Below are 21,739 nucleotides of genomic sequence, written 5' to 3'. Positions count from 1 at the left end.
GTTACGATCTGGACTTTTGGTGCAAAAAGGCTGGGCTTTCTCTTTGTTGCTGTATTTAATTTTCTTTTGATTTTGCATTTTTGCGAAAATTGTGAGGTAAAAAGATCACGAAAGTATTCTGCTCGTTTGTTACATATTAGTTCACCAATTTTGGTTTATGGGTCGTGTATTTTAAATCGGAATTTTTGGCATTTATCTTCAATATCGAGTGATGTGATAGGAGGGCGAGGAGGATGCGTAGAATGGAGGGGTAGTGTGCAGCCATTGGGGTGTTGGAGAGGGAGAGTCTACGTACAGCAGATTTCGCTAAGTTCTCTCGGCATTGCGGGTTCATGGTCATTTGAACTTTCTTAGTCTCCGACGCTCTTCCTGCACGCACCATTACACTCTTCTTTGCCCTTTGTCACCGTCGATTCCGTAACGACAACGACGACTACAAGATGTCTGAAGGCGACTCTGCAACAAAGGATCTGGACTACATGCGTCTTGCGCTGGTACAGGCAGAAAAATGCATCGGCACGCCGACTGCGTATTGTGTGGGCGCTGTGATTGTATTGCCCCGGGGGCGGGGGGGGAATACGCTGGATCAAGGTATGACTGTGTGCCGTGACAGGATGGCTGGCAAAGGTGCTGTGATTTGGTGAGTGTACTTCCTGATGATGATTCGTTTAGATGTGGTTTTGTCGACGGGGTATTCACGCGAATTACCGGGGAACACGCACGCCGAGGAGTGCGCGCTCAAGAAGCTCTCTGCCACGGCTGGCTCAATTCCAGTGCCGCAGAGAAGGTCGTGCGTGCTGTACACGACGATGGAACCCTGCAGCGAGCGGTTAAGCGGTAACACGCCCTGCGTGGACCGCGTGCTTGCGTCGGATATTTTTGGGGTTGTCAAGTGTGGTGTCGTCGAGCCTGATACGTTTATCAAGAATAACACGGGACGGGAAAGGCTCGCAGCGGCGGGTATTGAGTATCAGCATGTGTCCGGGCTGGAAGCGGCGTGTATGGCGGCTGCGACAAAGGGGCATCCAGGAGTTTAAGAAGGAATGATAGATTTTGTTCATTGCGCATTCATGTATGTACACATCTACGGACCAGACGACGACGGTATGGTTAACCTGTGCGATACGACAAGGAGACGTGGTGCTGGTGCTGGTGTTATGGCTGGTGCTGTTGCTGCTTGCCCTTTTCCTTCCGCCGGCGCAGCTTGGATTCGTATTCGTGCCATTCGCCAAGTTCGCCGAGTCTCGGCTAGTGTCAGCACAAGATGATAACAAGGAAGGAGGAAGGGACTTACTGTGTTGGCCTTTCTGGGGTCGGATCTTCCTCGGTGAAATACCTGCTCTCCAGCGCTGCGGCAGCTGATGGCCGTTTCGCAGGATCGAGGGCGAGTAACGCCATCGCGAGTTCAAGACCGTGTGGCGAAAGAACACTACACCACAAGTCAGCAAACAAATCCACCACCGCACACACAAACTCCCGGGGGGACAAGACGCACCTTCCATACAGCTCTTCAAAGCGCGATGGCCGCTCTTTCGCCGGCTTAACAAGCTCGTACCACGGCAACTTCTCCACTTCTGGCCAATTCTCCTTCGTCGGCGTGCCCATAAGCTCATAAATCGCTTCTAACTGCTGTAACTCGTCCTGGCCCTGGAATATCGCGCGTCGTGTGTACATCTCGACCATTAAGCACCCCGCACCCCATACGTCCACGGCGGCGCCGTACACCGTCGCGCCGAAGAGCAGCTCTGGCGGGCGATACCACAGCGTGATCACGCGGTTCGTGTAGTCGAGCGTGGACTCGTGCTTGTAAAAACGCGCGAGGCCGAAGTCGGCGAGCTTGAGTTGACCGCTGTTGCTGATTAAGATGTTTGAGCCTTTGATGTCGCGATGCAACACGCCACGCTTATGCAGGTACGCCAAGCCTTCGAGTATTTGCTTGAAGAGGTGTTTGATATGGCGATGCTCGAGTGTGAATGACGGGTGCGTGAGAATCCCACTGAGGTCGTGTTCCATGTACTCGTACACCACGTAGACCGAGGACTTTTCAACCATCATCTCGAGTAACGCGACCACGTTCTCGTGGCGCACGGATTGCAACAACTTGATCTCCCGAGACGCCGTGATTGGAAAACCATCGCGTTCGGACTCCATACGTATCCGTTTCAGCGCAACGAGTTCCTTGGTGATCGTGTTGACAGCTTTGTATACCTTGCCGTACGTGCCTTCTCCCACTTGTGACTTGCGCTCGTAGATGGACGTCTGAACTTGATCGCCTGGAGCGGCGGTTGCCTCCACAGGCGGCGCAGGAGGTGGTGGCGGTGGCACCTCTGCTTCATGCAACTCGTTCAGGCGGCCGGCCGACTCGTCTTCCATAGGCGGTTCTTGTTCTTCCTCCTCCTTAGACTTTGAGGTAGGTGACTTCGGCATCGACCGCGCAAGGGCACGCCCAATACCTCCGATCCGCGAGCTGGACAACCGGCTTCCGTCGTTCCGATTGGGAATCCTGAAAAAAGTCTTCTTGAACATCTTCGGTGCCGTCGGTGTCTGCAGAGGTGCTTGCTCCATATGCTGCGATTGCACCTCTATGGGTGGCGGTCCTTGATTGTGCTCTTGCGAATTCTGCGGCGGGATCTGCTGACGGGGATATGGCTCCATGTCGAATCTGCTCTTGCGCACAGAGATGCCGTTGTCGTACTGCGAGTGCTGCTGCTGGTGATAGTCATACCGATGCTGGTTCACTGGCGGCAGCATATATCCATGCTGCTGTGGATCGGGAAAGTAGTTCGGCTCTCGAGGCGGTGGCAGCGGGGTCGATTCTGGTGGCGGCGGGTGATAATCTTCAAAATATCCGTCATTATCGCGAAATGGATACCGATCTTGTCCGCGGAAGTCACCCGACGGTGATGCGTAGTAATCTACAGGCCCATTGTACTGCACAGTTTGTGAAGGATACTCCTGTCTCTGCGGTCTGCGGAAGATGTTGCTGCCATTATGTTGCTCATCCTCGGCGTAGCGACTGCTGCCGTAGTACTGGTCCGTGTAGTCCCCCAACCTGCCATCCGGAAACGCGGCTTTGAGTCTCTTTGCGCTCGGCTCGTTCGCCGGACGTAGGTCGCGGCGGTTATGTTGCTCGAAAAAGCCCCCGTGGGAAACCTGCGGCGGAGGCAGGTATCTTTGCGGATGTGCAGGCAGCTGCACAGGTGGAGGTGGCGGTGGCAGAGGTGGCGAGCGATTGCGATTCCGGTTGTCGAATCTACTGTAGTCGGGCGGCTGCTGGAACGGTCGTGCGACATATCTATCGTATTCTTCAGGTCGCGCAGTTCTATACTCAGCTGATGCACCAGCACGGGTAGCCCATTCTTCGTCCTTGGAGATATACCCGTTCGAGTATCGCCCGCCGCTAGGACGTGGCGCCTCGTTGTCGCGGTAGCGATCGCGATCACGCTCGTCGCGACGGGACTCGTAGCGGTTGCCGCTGTAGCCGCGTGAGTTGGAATATCCTGAAATGCGCCCGTCGCGGTCTCGGTCGCGATCACGCTCCCTGTCGCGGTCGCGGGTGTAGTATGATGACGGCCCGGGCGAACGCGCATGGTACAACGATGAGCCTCGTCCACTATCAGATCCACCTGCGCCCGCACTCCCCGTCGTCATCGCGGGTGGTACTCCTGCCGCTGGCCCTGTTAATGATGATGATGACGACGACGGCGCACGCGAATGGCTTGGTGGCGCGGGCGAGTAGGATGACCTGTAGCGTGGCGGCGAACGTGGGTAGAAAGTCGAGGACGAGCGCAAGGGTGATGCACCGTCGTCACGCCGCGAAGCAGAGCCAACGTATTCATCATGCTTGCGCCGCTTGTGGTTGCTTGACGACATCTCAGGATGCGCGTCGCGTAGTTTTGGTCGGTCGGTCGGTCGTGGTCGGTCGTGTGCGTGCGCAGTGGAAATCGTGCTAGAGGTGAGCGAGGAGAGCCTGAAGGACGACTACTCCCCACACATGAGCGAGCGTTCTGTCAGCACACAGACAACTCCGCGTGCACAAATCAAGAGATGCGACTTTGGGAATAGCGAAAAGGTAGGAAGCACTCTTGTGAGCGGCGTGAATAGTGGACTGGCGCGGGGTGCAGTGCAAAATATTGTGAGACCTTTGGAGGCGTTGGGGCCTGCGGCTCACGCGCCTGTCTGTCCGCACTACGCGTCAACACATATACATGTTTTACTCATGAAACAATCATTATTATAGACAAAGTCCTATATAGCCAGACGCCTGGAACAATAAATGCAGTATAGAACACCAGATATTAAGCCCGAAACAAAATACGTTATGGCATAACAGTAGCCTGTACGATGTGGATGCCGTCATTTCGTTTTGGTCATTAGATAGCCGTCTTCGATGACGGACCACCGGCATCGCCGAGGTCTAATAGAAGATTTGGCGTGCTGTAGCTGCGTGTCTTGTTTAATTGCGCCGGCTGTGCGGGATGCGAAGTACTTGCGGATCTGCTTTGCGGTGAAGGCACCGCCCACGAATATTGAGTTGGATACTGCTGGACTTTGTCGGGAGAAAGCTTTTTTATGAGTGGTGTGTATGTCAGGGACTCATTGATGGTGACCACGGGATAGTTGTAGTCTCCAAACGGCATCGTCTTCGCCACCTTGAACAAGTCCTCCGTGTCTTTGTCGAGCAACCAGTCCTCTTCTGAGACTAGCGTTCCCGGTGGCGCCGACTGTGGCCGGTTCTCAGTGATCGGCAATGCGATCTGTCCCGTGGACGAGCTACCAGTGAAATCAGATATGGTGTGGATTATCGAATCCACAAAATTTTCAGAACGAACGCTGGGTTTGGGCAGCCAGTATTTGGCCTCGCCACCGCGCTGGTAACGTAGGCCTTCGCGCAGTCGCGCAAGTCGAGTCGCGCTTTGCGGGTGCTCGATGGCACCCGCTGAGTCGAAGAACCGGTATTGATACTGCTCGCCTCGAAACGTGTCCTTTAAATCCTCGTACACGTCCAACATGCCAAATGCATCGCGCAAGGCATAAAATACTGGTAGTCGCGCGGAGCCGATGCTGTTGTCTTCGTAGTCTTTCCATGAGAAGGCATACCAGTGTCCGATGGCGAAAAAGAGCATCTCCACACACATCAAGCTATTCTGCACGACGTGCGCCACATCGTGCGGCGAATAATATCCCACGTCTCTGATAATGCCAAAAAGCACCATCAGTGACAACACAAATCCTTGCCAATATGACGCAACGAGAATCAGCTTTATGCACAGGAACTTTGGTACTGGCCTGAATGGATGCAGCAGGCTACCGAGACACATCCAGAACAAAGCAAGACAATACAATGACCCAGACACGGAAAAATTGTAGAAGATTGCGAGCCAGAAGTGGCCGGAGGAGAAGGAGATGTATCCTTCCCTGTAGATGCCAATTGCCTTCATGAAGAACGCCAGAATCGCGAGCACTGGCTTGATCCACGCATACTGCAAGATTCCACGCTTGATCGCCAAGAAGGTATGTGGGTCAGAAATGTCGATTTTAGGAAGACATTTGCGAAGTGGCGGGAAGATATGCTCCCGCGACGGGTGTCCGTACATGGTTATGATGAGGTTGCGTTCGCCGCCGAGGAAGTTCGTGAGCAGCCAGAAAAACTGATAGATGACAAATGCTTCATAGACGTCCCGTATGGGATCGATGAACAGCGCCAGCCGCGGTGCTGCGAGGCCCACCCAGCATGCGAATGAGTATATGGGAATGAGGAACTGGATGCGGACGACGAAGCGCTGGAGCAGCGGCTTTCTGTAGTTTTTGGCGTGCATATATATGGAGATGAGAGATATCACTGATGCGGATAGCGCAAAGATGCCTGTAACGGTGACCAGCCATCTGGACACAGTTGTTAGGAATGAATGCATGGTAAACACACGAGGATGAGGATGACGTACTTTGGCAGACGTTGGTTTGTCTCTGCCATGCTGCACGGGCGGGCTGTGCAGTGCTGAAAGTGCAGTTCGCACGAGACACAGCGCACGCACGCGAGGGGAGAAGAGCGATCGCGGCCTTGCGAGGAAGATGGGGAGCAGGGGATGTTATCAGAGACGAGGTGTTCGCGGATCTGACAACGTCGCGGGGTGGATTTGTTGTGGGGTCTGATTCACCAAGTCCGGCACTAGAAGCAGCACTGAGTCTGAGAGCATCCAAACCCAGAATATCCACCTACCCCAAGACGTCGCAACGCGTCACCGTCAACCTCCGCAGAGATCCGTCCTCCCGCCGCGACTATACCCCGCGATGGCCTCGAAACGGGGACAGCGCGATGCGGCGTTCAATCCCTACGCGGCCCAGTCGCCCGACAGTGACTATCGAGTCCTGTCCGGCCACGACTCCGGCAGCGCCGCCCCCAAGAACCCGTATGTCGTCAACGACGCCGCTGGCGGTGGCGGCGGTAATCCCTACGAGCCACAGAAGTCGTCGTATTCGCGCTCAGCATCCGCTTCGTCGAACACGCACGGCGCGTCATTGTCGCCATATACTACGCAAGAGTCGGTCAAGGCGTCCTTTGCGCAAGGATACTCCTCGCAACCGTCAAATCCATATGCATCTCCCGCAGCGAATCTCTCGTCGTCTGCACTCAAGAACAACGCATACGGGCCCATACCTGCTGCTGCTGGTGCATACACACCATCCTCCAGATCCACATCCGGCGTATCCACAGATAGCCCATATGTCCGGTACAAGCAGCCCCTGCAGCCACCGCCGCAGCAGCAGCAGCAACCTATGTTGGCGCCAGTACTACCTCCAAGCAATGATACATCATCTTATGCAGACACAGCTACGCCGCCGATACCGCTGCGAAAGTCAAGAAGCCGGACGCTGCGGCCACAGCCCCTGCCAGCACCAAGTGATGTCCCTCGCATACCCAAAACGTTGAGGAACGACGACAATGGCGACGGATTCAACAGTAGTGATTCTCAACAGATCAACGGTAAGTTGAATTCTTGGCGTAGTATGATACTTTGCTGATGCTTGTGTGCAGATACATTGAAGTTCATCCAACGAGACTGGGGCACGTTGATGGACGACGACTGCAACCCTGTCGCGACGGCTCTTGAGCTTATGGACACGAGTTCAGTGGGCCGCGCCAGCGAGCTTGACGACTTCAGAGAGCTCTCGTCACGGTTAGAAAAGATCATGCAGACAATATCAAACGGTAGGCATTGAACTTGCTCAAAATATCTGGCTATACTAACGAGCCTGCAGAACGATACAACGACATCAACAATTCGATATCGGCATTCAAAGAAATCACCGTCAAAATTGAGGACTCAGAAACAAGGGTCCGGGTACTTCGCGAGACGCTGACAAAGGCGAAGCAGAGCCTAACATCCAAACAAGCCCAGATGCGTGGCCTCGACGAGCGCGCGCATCGTTACCGGGAGATGATCAACATTCTCGAGCGGATAGAGAAGCTGCAGAACATATCGGAAAAGCTGGAACAGAACATTGCAGACAAGCAGTACAAGGCAGCGTTTGATCTGCTGCAGGATGGTCTCAGTGTCGGAAAGGACAACGACCTCGATCAGATTGTCGCCGTGCAGTCGCTAAAGCAGTATCTGCGGTCGCAAGAGAGGGCCCTGTTTAATGTCATGGGTGTTGATACGAAGTAGCTAGTAGATGAGACTGGCCGAGGCTTTCATAGTCTCGCAATTGTATATAGATACAGGTCTAGTTATCGGACTCTCTGCATTATCTTAGAAAATTGGGTAAATCGCGGCAGCGCCCAGTCCTCACGTGGCCGGGAACAATCAACTGCTTGCGAGAACGACGACACACATATCACGAACTCATCAACACGACCTGCTTTTGCCGCCCGCCAGACGTGCGCGCTCTCATGATTTCTGGCAGTCTCAAACCAACGATTGCACGCATCCTCCAGCCGCAGCTCTCTGTCCTATCTCGCGCCATGTCGGTCGGAGCCACTGCCACGCGTACAGACACCACTGCACGACTCGCAGAGCTGCGCACTTTGATGGGATCTTACAACGTCGATGTCTACAGTGCGTGTCCTCTCCTTATTATATGTGTTGCTATTGTCTAACGTGAATAGTTGTCCCTTCTGAGGATGCCCACCAGAGCGAGTACATCGCGCCCGTCGACGGCCGCCGCGAGTTTATCTCCGGCTTCACTGGCTCTGCAGGCTGCGCGATAGTGACCGCGAGCAAGGCCGCGCTGGCGACAGACGGTCGCTACTTCCTGCAAGCCGAAACGGAACTCGATTCGAACTGGGAGCTGCTGAAGCAGGGTCTTCCCGATGTGCCGACTTGGCAAGAATGGGCGCTGCGTGAGGCTGAGGGCGGCAAGAACGTCGGCGTTGATGCGACACTGATCAGCGCCGATCAGGCAAAGAGCCTGACAGAGAAGCTCGCGAGTCGGAAAGGCGGGAGTTTGATCGGCATGGATGTGAACCTCATTGATCTTGTCTGGGCGGACAAGCAGCCACTGCGTCCAAAGGCGCCCCTCCAGATCCTGGGCCTCGAGTTTGCCGGAAAGCCGTTCGAGACGAAATTGGCAGATATTAGAAAGGATATCGAGAAATATAAGGGCTCTGGCCTTATTGTCTCGATGTTGGACGAGATCGCCTGGCTGTTCAACCTGCGCGGTGACGAGTATGTACCTGAGGCTGTCGTTGTAATTGCGTGCTAACCGCTTCCCACAAGCATTCCCTTCAACCCTGTCTTTTTCTCATATGCATTTATCACTCCCACCACGGCGACACTGTACATCGACGAGGACAAGGTAACCGAGAAAGTCCGTGCTTACCTGGGTGACGCCGTGACCATCAAGCCGTACAATGCTATCTTCGAGGATGTCAAGGTCTTTGGCGAAATCTCCGCGAGCGCGGAAAGCAAGGTGCTCGTGACCTCTTCCGCGTCGTGGGCACTCTCGAAGTCGTTCGATGAGTCTAAGCTCACCACGCTCAAGACCGCGCCAATCGAGGCGGCCAAGGCAGTCAAGAACGAGACCGAGATCAAGGGCATGCGGGCATCACATGTGCGCGACGGAGCTGCACAGATTAAGTATTTCGCGTGGCTTGAGAAGGTCTTGAATTCGAATGTGGTACTGGACGAGGTCGATGTTGCCGACAAGCTCGAGGAGTTTCGCAAGTATTGCTCCGCTGATTACACTTGAGGTCTCGTTTCTAATATTATCTAGGGAGCAGAAGAATTTTGTCGGTCTGAGTTTCCCCACGATCTCATCGACTGGGTCGAACGGTGCTATTATCCACTATCAGCCCGAGAAGAAAACCTGCGCCGTGGTTGAGAAGTCCAAGGTCTACCTGTGTGACTCTGGCGCGCAGTTCTTGTAAGTTCATCCGGTGACTTCACACCATGAAATACTAACTGGCCAGAGATGGAACGACAGACTCGACGAGAACCATGCACTACGGCACCCCCACCCCGGCTGAGAAGCAGTCATATACGCTTGTCCTGAAAGGCCACATGGCCGTGGCGCGTGCCGTGTTCCCCAAAGGCTCCAGCGGATTCATCCTCGACATCCTCGCGCGCCAGTACTTATGGCGCGAGGGCCTCGACTATCGCCATGGCACTGGTCACGGCGTGGGCAGCTTCTTGAACGTGCACGAGGGCCCGATTGGCATCGGCACGCGCATGACGTACAACGAGGTCCCGCTGGATGTCGGCATGTTCATCTCGAACGAGCCCGGTTACTACGAGGACGGACAGTACGGCATCCGGATTGAGAATGTGGTGCAGGTGGTGGAGAAGAAGACGCCTTTCAGCTTTGGCGACAAGAAGTACTACGGCTTCGACACGGTGACTATGGTGCCGATGTGTCAGAACCTGATTGAGAAGTCGATGCTGGACGAGGAGGAGAAGACCTGGCTAAACGAGTACCACGCCGAGGTGTATGAGAAGACGAAGGGGTTCTTTGAGAATGACCCATACACGCTGGCGTGGCTGAAGCGAGAGACCGCGCTCATTTAGAGTGGTCTCCTGCTCCGCATGTGCGGTTTGGTAGCGAATCGGTACGGACAGTGTACTTCTGCGGCGCTGCACCGCTGTTCTGCTTTTTCATTGGCGTTTAATTGAATTCTTGATGATGGTAGCGATTTTTTAACATGGTTCCAATGCACTGTTGTTTCAGTTGCAACTGTCGCGCTGTAGGAGTAGCACACTGCCACCACATTCGACCATGGGATACCAGCGCCGTGGAGACGCACGCGCGAAATGCCGCGCGCAAAGGAAAAAACAAGCTTAAAAGCAGCCAGTGGGCGGGAGCAAAAAAATATACTTGTCCTGCACTCTTCGCTTTAAGTTTGAAATTTTGAGATCTGCTGAAACGTTGCGCCTCAGCGGCGACGACGATCTCACCCTCCTCGTCCGGCGCCAACACGCACGTCTTACGGTCTCGCGCCTTTCATACGTCGGCGGCATAAATCTACTTGACAGCACAGCGCGATCTACACGAACACGCCAAGATGTCGACTACTGTGGAGAAGGTGAGCACACGCACAGCACGTCCCATGCACAAGCCCACGGCTCTCTAACGCACATGTGCAACAGATTAAAGAGGTAATTTCCGCGTAACAAAACGATGTCATGTTTTTGCTGTCGAGGGCGGAGTTAACAACGTGTCAAACAAGATCGAGCTGGAGATGCAGCGGACCCAGAAGAATAAGGCGACGAGTTTTCATCTGGGTCAACTCAAAGCCAAGCTCGGTATGTCCTACGTCATCTAGTACGCGATATAGACACTAATGATGCTTTATTCTAGCGAAGCTGAAACGCGAGCTTCTGACGCCTACAAGCGGAGGCGGCGGTGGAGGGGGTTAGTGTGTTCTGGTGTTTGTTGTATCGGGCATAGGTTCTGATGGTCTGGTATAACAGCTGGCTTCGATGTTGCGCGGACCGGTGTTGCGTCGGTGGGGTTTATCGGGTTTCCTAGTGTCGGCAAGAGGTATGTTCTGGCGCGCTGAACTGTTAGAGGACGCCGACATTGATGGGCTGGCGGATAGTACACTCATGAGCCGGCTTACTGGAACGCACAGTGAAGCCGCCGCGTACGAGTTCACGACGCTCACGACGGTGCCGGGCGTCATTATGTATCGCGGTGCGAAGATTCAGGTAGGCACGTGGTGTGTGTTGTTGGTGGTGGACGGAAGTGCTGATGTTCTGAAGATGCTCGATTTGCCTGGTATCATCGAGGGTGCCAAGGACGGCAAAGGTCGCGGTCGTCAAGTCATTGCGGTTGCGCGGACGTGCAATCTTATATTCATTGTGCTGGACGTACTCAAGCCGATGACGGACAAGAAGGTTATAGAGGCGGAGTTGGAGGGATTCGGCATCCGGATCAACAAGAAGGTGTGTGCTGGCGTTCGCTTGCCAGGTCATAAAGCTAACACGATGTAGCCTCCGAACATCATCATCAAGAAGAAAGATAAAGGCGGCCTGAACATCACAAACACAGTACCGCTGACGCACATTGATCACGGCGAAATCAAGGCTGTCATGTCGGAATACAAAATGTCGTCCGCAGATGTCTCGATCCGGTGCGATGCGACGGTGGACGACTTGATTGACGTGCTCGAGGCACACAATAGGCGATATATCCCCGTACTCTACGCGCTGAATAAAATCGACTCGATATCAATAGAAGGTTTGTGCGGAGCATGTGGATCTAAGCAACGATGCAGAAATTCTGACTTGCGCAGAACTAGACTTGCTCTACCGGATCCCCAACGCGGTGCCAATTTCCTCTGAACATGTGAGTAGTGGATGCGAGAAGCGCACGGTTGGTGTTGTATTCTAACGCTCACGGCAGGGCTGGAATGTTGACGAGCTACTGGAGATGATGTGGGACCGGCTGAACTTGGTGCGCGTGTATACGAAGCCGAAGGGACAGACGCCGGACTACGACCAGCCGATTGTGCTTCGGGAAGGACACTGCACGGTGGAGCACTTTTGCAACGCCATCCACAAAAGCTTGCTGGAGCAGTTCCGCGTCGCGATGGTATATGGCTCGAGTGTCAAACACCAACCGCAGTTCGTCGGGCTGAGCCATGTGCTCAAGGACGAGGACGTCGTTACCAGTAAGTGCTCCTCTGGACATGGCAGATCCGACCCATTCGCTAACTCGCCCTGCAGTTCTGAAGAAATAGTAGAAGCAATCTCTGTATTTCAACCAAATAAGTAGCTATGTCAAACTTGGCGTATTTTTAAGTCAGACACGCCGACGAGGGTGGTGGCGGCGGCGGGTTTACAAAAAAATAAGTTGTCTGGCGTTCGAGATTTGAGCCAAACTTGATCGCGCGTTAAACAAAGCGCGCCATGTGGGCGGCAGAAATGAACAACCATAGACGCAATCATGGCCTGATTCTGCGCGCAGGCCTGCCTGCCTGTCTACGCGCGGTGGGGAAGGTACCAAACGCTGCTGCAGCACGTACGGTACACGGAGCGGGTTTGCTTTTACTATCCGCTTTTTGGAGCGCTGCTAGCGAGTCACGACACGGCGGGCCCGTGACGGCTCGGCGGTGGAGAGTTTCCGGAGGGTTGGCGGTGGGTGGGGGGGCGGGGCGGTGGCGACGCGGATCATGGACGCGCTTAGGCCTGGTGTACGTCCGCGTATGAAGGATTGGAACCGGAGCAGCGACGACAGCGGTACCACTACCACGCGCGACGGTAGCCCGAGTTGGCGAGGAGCCAGCACGCAGGATCCGCAGCGGGTGGTCCGGGGCGGGTGGCATGATCTTTCGCGCGTTCTAGTGGACAGGGTCGACTTGGTGGCGCTGCTGGCGGCAGCGGGTCCTGGGAGGGCTGTAGGATTCATGACGACACCGAAAGTCTGCACCAGCGCCCACTGTGACGGCGGAGAGGACTCTTCGTCGTCTTGCCATGTGCGTGCGTCGCGTCGTTGGTCTGCCGCTGGGCATCGTCGGTCTTACCGCGCGATCTAATTCCCCGTCTGATCCACACGCGCACGTATGCAGCGTATATAATATCCAGCGTACACACACCAACCCACACCTGGTGGGCTTGCCCGTACCTCAGTTCTCGGCGAACCGCGGCGACGTGCGAGCTCGCAGAGTGCTAGACGCGGTCCCTGGGCTATTAACACATCCGCACTAGTCTTTCCGCGAACTGCGAGCTGCCCCAACGAGGATGGCCACGAACTCGGGCACTAAGCTCGAGTGGCGCGCCTGGACAAAGCCATGTGCGGGCAAAGTCATGCCCGTTCTGGATATCTTTACCACGCGCAACTCTCTAGTGGGCGCCCATATCGAGCTATGCATAACTACCACCATGGCTGTACTCGCTACGCTACGCACGCCGCAAGCCTTCGCAATAGCCGACGACGGCGTGGCGTAAGGAAGATTCCATGCAGCTGGAGTGGGCGATCTTATTTATTAAGTGGCCTCGGTTTCTTGCGCGCCGGACCGGAAGCGGTGTTATCGGCCAAAAGCAAGATGCTGCCCGCCAGCATGTGTCGGTTATGTAATCCAAAATGAAGCGCCGTTGCAGCAGATCACGGTTGCACGTGGCGAGGCACTGCAGCACATATGGTCGAGGGAAGCTTGCAGCAGTTTTGCAGCTTTGCAAGAGCGGCTGCTGCTGTAGTCGACGTGTGAGCAATGGCTGGCCGCTAAGAACGACCAAGGAACTCGTCTTGCGCCTGTCGTAGCACTTGTGAGGATGGAGAAGGAGCGTCCGCGAACAAGGGCGACGACTAACTAGTGACAGACTGCGGCGGGCCACCTCTAGAGCCGATACGGTATACAGACATAGGGCCGAGCCGAACTTTGTACAAATGTGGCGACGACGTCATCGCGACCGTGGCGGTGGCACTTCCCCCCTCTCCCCTTCCGGCCGTACGCTGCATCTGTACACGGAGTGGGAGCGGGTTGAGGCGGACCAGCGGCGCACGTCACACTGGGCACCACTCCAATCGATCACCAGTCTTTGGGCGTGAGTATTTGGAGGCGACCATCGTCGAACAGGTTTCCACCCGCTGGGTCGCTCGTCATGTCCGAACATGAGCGTCGGTTCCTTTCTGGTCCGCCGTTGCTCCGTCCGTCACCTGCTAGAAACCGCTACCCATGACCTGCAGTCCGTGGACCGGCATATCTTGTCTCTGAATAATTAACTAGCAGCTCGGAAAACAAATACGGGGTGGCTGTTGAGAGAGTGGCACTGTCATGAGCGACAGCCCTAGTAGCAAGTAAGTGCCTGCGTATCCGCCGGCAGCCGGCAAGTAGACAACAGATACAGGTCAATGCAGCGGCTGCGCGCGTATGCGCCGCAGTTTCTCCGTGATCGTCGAGCAGATCAGGAACCTACACCCGTCCCCAATCCGCCCACAGAAGACGAGCAGAGGAAGACAACGGAAACAGAGTCCTTAGAGCGTCACGAGTGGCGAGACAAACACGCGTAGGTCCCCTGCTTTCTGACTATGAAAGGGAGCTTGACCTTGCCGAGGCTCCGGTGCTGCATGCTGCGGCCCGTGCGTGTTGCGACGACCGGCAAGTACGACGCGACTTGCTCTTTGCAGCGCTGCGTATTTTTTTCATGCGTATATTTGTCCCTGGACAGCTGTCTTGTGTCTGACAGCACAGCACGACCAGACGAGACACACTCGCCCGCCCGGCTTTTATGCCCCATGGCAGTGAATCACGCGGCTTCCGGTACGCCTCTTCCGCGTAGCGTACCGCGGAGTGAAGTTCGAACAGCCCGCTTATATTCGCTCAGGTGCCGGCCCGCTTAGTATCCCGCGTGGGGGCGACGGCGCACCAAACTCGCCGCACGTGCGCGCCACGTGATACCGTCGCGCCGTCACGCGTAGTAATTGTAGACTTTCAGCCTGGGCAGGATCGTGAGCTCGCAGTGGCCGCTTTTGTTATTCCTATTTTATTAACATTGCTCTAAATATTCACCGATAGTCTAGCTCCTAGCAACGAAGATGTCAACGACCTGCCCTCGTGCCTGGTGTGCATAACTTTGCATCTGTGGCGGATTCAAACATGCCAAGTATGATCCATACATACCCGCCTTCATCGCGATTGTCATCGCCAACAAGGTCCCCAGTGCTGTTTACTCCTGTATTCCATCGGTCTCATGGGCTGAAAGAGAATAAAAAATAAGCAAAACCTCGCTGCCTAGATCCGCGCGGACAGAGGTTAATGAAGCCGTGGAACAATTGTTTCGAGCATGCACGGCCGAATTTGAGTTAGCCAGGCAGCTGCTTGATGCATTCAGCACTGAGCAAATTCTCGTTGGCGGCTGCACCTAGGCCTCGCGTTCATTACTTAGTACCGTAGAAGATATGCATAGTAGTAGCTTTGCTCTTGTGCGGACTGTACTCAGGGATGAAGAACGATCTGGATGATAGTCTATCGTTGTCTAATAGGGTCAGCCAGCTCGCTCGTCACGAGCGCACAACCATATGGTCCTAATCCGCAGGCGATGGTTGTCTATGTTGACTGCCGCTTGTCCTCGTGTCCACGACCGTGACAAAAGCGTCGCACCGTGGAAATGGAAAAACCCATTCATAGCACGCGTAGCAACTCCTATCTGGCTGCGCGGAGAGAGAGGCCCCTGCAGTTGGTGGTCTAGTTTCTGAGACACATACAGAGAGAGCGGAGCTGCGGCTGAGCAGTATATACTTCGTGCTGTGTATGCACGGCACGGAATTGTCAGCCCAACACTCGGCCGTATGCTCTTGGAGCATCTTCTGCTTTCAGTGCGGATGTCACTGCGGACGCGCCTAGACGTGTTGAATATGTAGCGGCCAGCGCGAATACAAGGAGTCGAAGGCGCTGATGGTGGCAGAAAGCCATGTTTGGCACAATACCGGCGTTCTTGATATTTGCGCAAGTTCACCAGAGAGAATACCATAGCGTGCTAGTGAAGCAGATAGTCATAGTGTCTGTCAGAATCTAGTAAGTCAGTAGCAGCATCAGCAGACGACACTTCCCCTGCGTCATAGATATCGAGTGCTTCACACTAAAGTCTCGACGCTGATTCGGGCTCGCAAGCCTACCATTCTCTTCATCTTTCGTCCATCCACATTGCGTCGTGCACTATGGCGTATCGACATGCGCATGTACAGTAGAACGTAGAACCGTTCGCTTCGCTCGTGTTAGCGATGCCGTCGTTCGCCGGCGACATATTTTTTCGACTTGCAGCCGAACCTTCCTTCCGCTTTCTCACCAGTGCATGTAGTAATCTGAATCAGAAGCAAAACAATCCGTGGAGTAACGCCATGCCACGGCACGCTCAAATATGAAAAATCTGGCAGAATTCGCGGCGCAATCCATTCAGCGGAGTGGCCGCTAGTGCGCTGGTTAGCCGCAAAAGTCAGGAGCCTCAATTTCAACTAACAGCGCGTGCGTGCATGTGCCGCGGCTCGCATATGCCGCCGCAAGGAGGCTTGTCGCGTCGCCCAGGCCATGCTTGTCGTGAGCGCAGAAAAAAAAAAGCGCATTCCGCCCTGGCTAGTAGCAGCAGCAGCAGAGTGTGTGTTGTTCTTTCATCGTCAACGGCTCAGCTCTATGGTTAGAGTTTTTGCCAGTCAAAAAAATGTCGACATCCCTAGGAGCAAGTGGTTATCGCATTCGCGGGGTCGCGAAACGCTAAGAGGCGGACAGAATGGCCCGTGTAGCGGCGAAAAAAATGACAGCCGGTTTAACAGTCGCGTCGTCCGACCAGAGAAGAGTATACGGAGCGCGTGTATTTTTTTCTTGCAAGTCGTAAAACAAGGCAGGAAACCGAAAGCACTGGGTCCTCGCGTCTACCGCGATGGAAGCGAGACTACAGCGGCTGTCGGCGGCAGCCAGAAGAATGATTTTTCGTCCTGACCCCGGCGCATGCCGAGGACATGTCTCATCTGGTTCCGGCTGTGGCCTGCTGTCCCCGCCGCAGCCCCCGCCGCCGCGGCGGGCCCACCGAGGCGCCCCACCGCGCCGCGAGGAGGAAGAGGCAGGAAGGGGCGGAGGGGGCTGTGCGTGCATGCCCCACCGAGTTGATTCCGAGGGTTGTCTCTCGGTCGAGCGTGACCGCGAGCGCGACAGCAGAACTACTGGCGGTGGCCGGCGCGTGCGGGAGAAGGCCGGGTTGCCAGCTGCTGCGCACATGTTCCACGTGTTCCGCCGCAGCCGCCAGATAAACCCCGGAAACCTTGTTGCCGGCGCAGATTAATTACTGGCACCGGCGAACGCAGCCTGTACACCTCCGGCAGACTCGCGGTGCTGAAGTTTGGTGGCTCCAGCAGGCCGCGCGATGTTCCAACAGCGCATGCGAGGAGGTTGTATCATAGCGCAAAGGATTAGTCATATAACCATACCGGTGTATCAGAGTCAGACACGGAGAGCTCTTTGGTACTGCTTTGCGTGCGAGGCTCGAACCTATGTGAATCTCGTAATTGACGCGTTACTTAACTCTTTTGGTTGCATAGTTGTTGTTGATCTGCATCACTATACGCGTACACTTACTGCAGACTGCTTATCGTAGATGCGTGGAGGCTATTCCGTGGTACAGAGCCGTCAAATTCGCGGTGTTGTAAGCCACGCCGCCCATACATCGGCATAGTCATCTGCTTACTTCATCCAGCATCGCAGCAGAAACCGGGATATGTCGGTGCAAAAACCGAGATGTGTCGGTCCTTTCCGATGCGCTGACGTGGGTGTTTGCCGTTGCAGGCGCAGGCGCGGCGTCTGAACCGTGATGGGTCGCCGATTCGGCGTCATTGCCGATACGCTTCATCGGTCTGCAGGCTACTTTTTATTCCATATGCAAGAACAAGAGTACGAGACAGGGATGACCGCGGCGTGCATGCCGGCGGAGCCTGTCGCGTCCGCTGGTCGCTCGTTGCAGCGCGGCGCTGTCTTAGGTTGGTTCGTGGTTTGACAGCTGTCTCGTCGTTCTGGCGCGGTCGTGCTATCTGGAGACTGTTACTGTCCCTGCGACTGGACGTGCGATCTGGCTGCAGACACTGGCTCTGCACTCTGTTACGCCTGAAGGGAAGAAGAAAACGAGCATTCCGAGATATGCTGGCTTCGACTGTCCCAGAGATCCGAGACGTTCCATGATTCTTGCGATATGCCGTGAAGACTAGTGCAGCGTGCGTTGGCACTTGCTACTACTGCATGGTGGTAATCGCGGCGTAGAGAATTCGCATATCTCGACAGAGCCGCCGCAGATAGCACCCGCGACGCGCTGCAGCATAGCCACCCCATACGTACTATTTGCTGTCCGCCGTTATCCCCGAGAAGGGCATCAACCTCGACCATTTGGTAAATTTCATATTTTCACGTGTTTAGCTGAGACTGGCGGTCGTTGACGCCCGCTTCGTACGACAGCTGCGCAGTTCACAACGTTCATGCCGTTCGGCGACCAGGGTAGGCAGGGACGATGCACGAACGAACAGCGTATATGCCGGTGTCTCCTGATGCGACCGCGGGGCGAGTCGAGGGCCCTGGGGTCCTGCGGCAAGCACCGCTCCGTGCGGATCCAAATCTTGGACACGAAATGGGGCATTCTTATTACTACGCTGTCAACTACAGCAGCGCCAGGCCGCGTCGCCAAGCCGCTTTCGGTATGAAACGACGAAATAGCGCTCGGGAAGAAGCCGGATGGCGCGTCCGCCGCGAGCAAGAGCTGTAGCTGTCGGCCCAGCACAGAAACCTCGCGCCCGACATGCGGTCTACCAAGGCTCATCATCGCGGGCCTCGTGGCTCCAAGATACTCGCGGCAGAACATTTTACCCAGTAGCGCGGATACGATGTCATGCGAGAATCGTGCGCTGCCAGCAGCCCTTTACTGCTGCGGAGTTGCTGTTGCAGCGCGAAGCGTGACGTCGATGGTAACGCCGTTCCGCGGATCAGCACCAGCGCGCTGAGGAGAAAGTCGTGACCTCTTGACCGCACCTGTCCGGCTGGCGTCCCGTTGTCGCACACCTGCCAGCGACCACTACTCGTGAAACAACCACGGGCGCGCCGCCGCTGCCTCTGAACTCGCTCGCCACGGCGCGCCGCCGACGGCGAACATCTGCGTTTCGCGACGAGCGTTTTGCTCCAGCAAGCACATGGCGCTTTGAGTTTGCCGCCCGGTTCTCCCGCCAGGTACGGAACTTTAACCGCGAACTGCGTGAAAATTTTGCCTTCATCTCCGCCACCCCGGATCATCAATTCTCCTTGTCGTAAACATGGCTGTCTCTGCTCCTCGGTAGGTGTCTTGAGTCTGGCTGGGTTTGCGTAAGATGGGGCTGACGCGGCGTGCTCTAGTCCGGCCGTGCGCGCCTGTCTGTTCGACATGGACGGGCTGCTCATCAACTCCGAAGACATTTACAGCGAAGTCACGAATTCAGTGCTGAAAGATCACGGCAAGCCCGCCTTGCCATGGCACATCAAGGCATCGCTGCAGGGCCTACCGGGCACCGCCGCGACGGCGAAGTTCCTCGAGTGGTCGAACCTGCCGTACACGCCGGAGGAGCTCTACAAGGAAATGACGCGACGACAGGAAGGCGAGTGGAAGAACACGAAGCCGATGCCCGGCTCGCACGAGCTGCTGCAGCGCCTCGTGCAGAAGCGGATACCCATTGCACTGGCGTCGTCGAGCCATCACGGCACATACCGACTGAAGACCGCACATTTGGAGGACATGTTTGCGCTGTTTGGCGAGCACAAGGTGCTCGGCGACGACCCGCGCATCCCGCCGGGGAAGGGCAAGCCCGCGCCGGATATCTGGCAGATCGCGCTCAAGTCGCTGAACGACGCGATGCTGGCCGCGGGCGAGATCACCACGCCCATCGCGCCGGAGGAGTGTCTCGTGTTCGAGGATGGCATTCCCGGCGTGAAGGGCGCCCTGGCAGCGGGCTGCCAGGTTGTGTGGGTCCCGAATCCAGAGATCTTGTCTCTGTACAAGGACAACACGGAGTCGATCGTAGGGCCCATGGGCGACGTGCTGATCAGTCTCGAGGACTTGGACTATGCAAAGTACAGTCTTTAAATGCAATTTGGCCTAACTGCCACTAATTGCTGCTCCCGACGCGGCCTATATGAGGCTGCTCACGAACATGTTCTCTCGCTTAAGTGTCGGATCTTTGTTCTCCGATCAGAATGCTAGACAAGAGCGTCCTGAGTGTGACATCGTGCGTACAACAAACAGTCTGCGCTATTTAATATGGGGAGAGAGTCAAGCTGTGTACGGACAGTGTACACAAGAGAGACAAGCGAGAGAGAGGTATCTCCGAGTCCGTGGAGAGATAGCTGATTGGCCGCCAAGCTGTGTAACACAGCTATTCGAACGCAGCACGAATGGAGAAAGAACCGGCGAACGAGATCCAACAGCACATGTCTGCAAGCACAGGCGGAATGCCGGTAGAGTTAATTAGGGCGCGACGCACGCCTGATGAAGGCAACCGTCGTGACGATCGTTTACGTGACTTCGCCGCCTTTTCGGTGCGTGAGCAGGACTCACGCATGTCCGCGAGGAGGGCAGCACACATTGCCGCCGTGCGAGCCCTGTGTAGCATACAGGGTACGTGGCAATGCACATTTCATCATGTCAGAATGAGGCAGGAGTCGCGCTACTATCGCGCGCGCACTAGTTACTCACCCGCGCGCACACGCGACCGGCTCGTTTGCGTTCTCCGACTAGCTTACATGCACTGCTGCGAACGCGTAACAGACCGGGGCGGCTGAAGGTGCCTCAGACGACGCCATCAGAACAGCACAGGGGCGACGACGAAGGTGCTGCTGCGCGCGTTGGTGCGCGCGCGCAGCAAGCGGAAATCTGCGTGGAAATCTGATTAAGCATGCGCACAGTTCCACTCGCTTTGCCTAAAGCAACTGCTCATACGGACGCCACTGCGCAGTTGTCCTACTTTCCCACTTACACACCCAGCTGACGGGGGCGAAAAGCACGCCCCCGTCGCCGCCGTCGCCGCCGCCGCGGTAAGACAAGCGACGACGTTGGATAACTCAGCAAGCAGGAACGACGGGCGGCCGTGGGACATTTCGCGTCCCTGGCCATCGAGTCTGAACCCCGCATTTCCACGTGGCCCAGCGCTGCATTGCGAACGGCGCGAGCACATAGAAACCCCAAGCGGCGCCGCCGTAGCAGTTGCCCTGTCGCGGCACAGCCTAGCCTACAACATCAGCCCAGCCGATACGACTGGGCCAGTCCTCTTTGGCACACAAAAGCCAAGGGAACGCGTGCAGAAGAAAGCGCCGTGCGAAGATAACAAGAGTGGAAGCGGGCGTTTTTGCAGCAGCCACAGGGCCTGGCTGTAGCGCTGCAACGGTTCTGTTGGCCTCGATCCGATCGGGGCAGGAGGCGCAGCAGCTAGCCCGCAGCCAGCGCAGAAGGTTGAAGGCGCGCGACGCAAGGAGGCTGCGCGAACAGACTGGGACGGGCCTGCCGGAAGTTGATAGTGCATGCCCGATCAGGACAGACGGCACGGCAAGGAGGCGCGCACGGCGCTGTGCGTGGACCGCGGATGCGGGACGGCGGCGAAAGCTAACACGCGGGCACGCGGGTTGGGAGGTTGAAGTTTGGAGAGCGAGGCTGGCCGGAGTGAACTCGTGACGGCAGGCTGCCTTCTCGGGCTGCCAGCACACCAGCAGCGGCGCTCACGACTCACAAGGCACAAGGCACGCCGCCCGTCGTGGTCCCAAGAAAGTAGCGACCGCATGCGGACGCACCTCAGATGCCGGAAAGGCAGACGG

General features: G+C 56.0%; 7 protein-coding genes across 7 annotated transcripts; 5 read left to right on the top strand and 2 right to left on the bottom strand.

Annotated features, from left to right (window-relative positions):
- Positions 1–272: 272 nt before the first annotated feature.
- V1518DRAFT_135202 (cytidine deaminase-like protein) lies at positions 273–1,194 on the top strand. Its single transcript, XM_066900733.1, has 3 exons — positions 273–591; positions 673–1,072; positions 1,133–1,194. Exons 1-2 carry the CDS (start codon positions 441–443, stop codon positions 1,035–1,037), a joined length of 516 nt encoding a protein of 171 aa, XP_066757095.1. The 5' UTR covers positions 273–440; the 3' UTR covers positions 1,038–1,072; positions 1,133–1,194.
- Positions 1,033–4,142, bottom strand: V1518DRAFT_423317 (kinase-like domain-containing protein). The gene is made up of 3 exons (XM_066905659.1): positions 1,496–4,142; positions 1,295–1,429; positions 1,033–1,243 (listed from the first exon to the last, which is right to left on the bottom strand). The coding sequence occupies exons 1-3, from the start codon at positions 3,871–3,873 to the stop codon at positions 1,156–1,158; spliced, it is 2,601 nt and encodes an 866-aa protein (XP_066757094.1). The 5' UTR covers positions 3,874–4,142; the 3' UTR covers positions 1,033–1,155.
- A 69-nt stretch (positions 4,143–4,211) lies between these two features.
- V1518DRAFT_423315 (organic solute transporter Ostalpha-domain-containing protein) lies at positions 4,212–6,094 on the bottom strand. Its single transcript, XM_066905658.1, has 2 exons — positions 5,946–6,094; positions 4,212–5,886 (listed from the first exon to the last, which is right to left on the bottom strand). The coding sequence occupies exons 1-2, from the start codon at positions 5,972–5,974 to the stop codon at positions 4,374–4,376; spliced, it is 1,542 nt and encodes a 513-aa protein (XP_066757093.1). The 5' UTR covers positions 5,975–6,094; the 3' UTR covers positions 4,212–4,373.
- Positions 6,095–6,242: 148 nt separating this feature from the next.
- On the top strand, positions 6,243–7,759 carry V1518DRAFT_423313 (Sec8 exocyst complex component-specific domain-containing protein). Its single transcript, XM_066905657.1, has 3 exons — positions 6,243–6,985; positions 7,037–7,210; positions 7,261–7,759. The coding sequence occupies exons 1-3, from the start codon at positions 6,292–6,294 to the stop codon at positions 7,665–7,667; spliced, it is 1,275 nt and encodes a 424-aa protein (XP_066757092.1). The 5' UTR covers positions 6,243–6,291; the 3' UTR covers positions 7,668–7,759.
- A 58-nt stretch (positions 7,760–7,817) lies between these two features.
- V1518DRAFT_423311 (peptidase M24, structural domain-containing protein) lies at positions 7,818–10,147 on the top strand. Its single transcript, XM_066905656.1, has 5 exons — positions 7,818–8,057; positions 8,108–8,666; positions 8,718–9,164; positions 9,214–9,363; positions 9,410–10,147. Exons 1-5 carry the CDS (start codon positions 7,892–7,894, stop codon positions 10,002–10,004), a joined length of 1,917 nt encoding a protein of 638 aa, XP_066757091.1. The 5' UTR covers positions 7,818–7,891; the 3' UTR covers positions 10,005–10,147.
- On the top strand, positions 10,148–12,567 carry V1518DRAFT_423302 (P-loop containing nucleoside triphosphate hydrolase protein). The gene is made up of 11 exons (XM_066905655.1): positions 10,148–10,519; positions 10,584–10,592; positions 10,664–10,739; positions 10,795–10,848; positions 10,908–10,977; positions 11,036–11,144; positions 11,199–11,381; positions 11,430–11,676; positions 11,732–11,784; positions 11,842–12,109; positions 12,165–12,567. The coding sequence occupies exons 1-11, from the start codon at positions 10,499–10,501 to the stop codon at positions 12,176–12,178; spliced, it is 1,104 nt and encodes a 367-aa protein (XP_066757090.1). The 5' UTR covers positions 10,148–10,498; the 3' UTR covers positions 12,179–12,567.
- Positions 12,568–18,993: 6,426 nt separating this feature from the next.
- V1518DRAFT_134250 (HAD-like domain-containing protein) lies at positions 18,994–20,172 on the top strand. Its single transcript, XM_066900731.1, has 2 exons — positions 18,994–19,235; positions 19,295–20,172. The coding sequence occupies exons 1-2, from the start codon at positions 19,216–19,218 to the stop codon at positions 20,016–20,018; spliced, it is 744 nt and encodes a 247-aa protein (XP_066757089.1). The 5' UTR covers positions 18,994–19,215; the 3' UTR covers positions 20,019–20,172.
- The last annotated feature ends 1,567 nt before the right edge of the window (positions 20,173–21,739 follow it).

Source organism: Limtongia smithiae (genome assembly GCF_038497785.1).
Source record: "Limtongia smithiae strain NRRL Y-17922 unplaced genomic scaffold V1518scaffold_17, whole genome shotgun sequence".
Taxonomy (NCBI): Eukaryota; Fungi; Ascomycota; class Lipomycetes; order Lipomycetales; family Lipomycetaceae; genus Limtongia; species Limtongia smithiae.
Note: the sequence above shows the minus strand (reverse complement) of the source record. Positions and strands in the feature narration are given on the sequence as shown.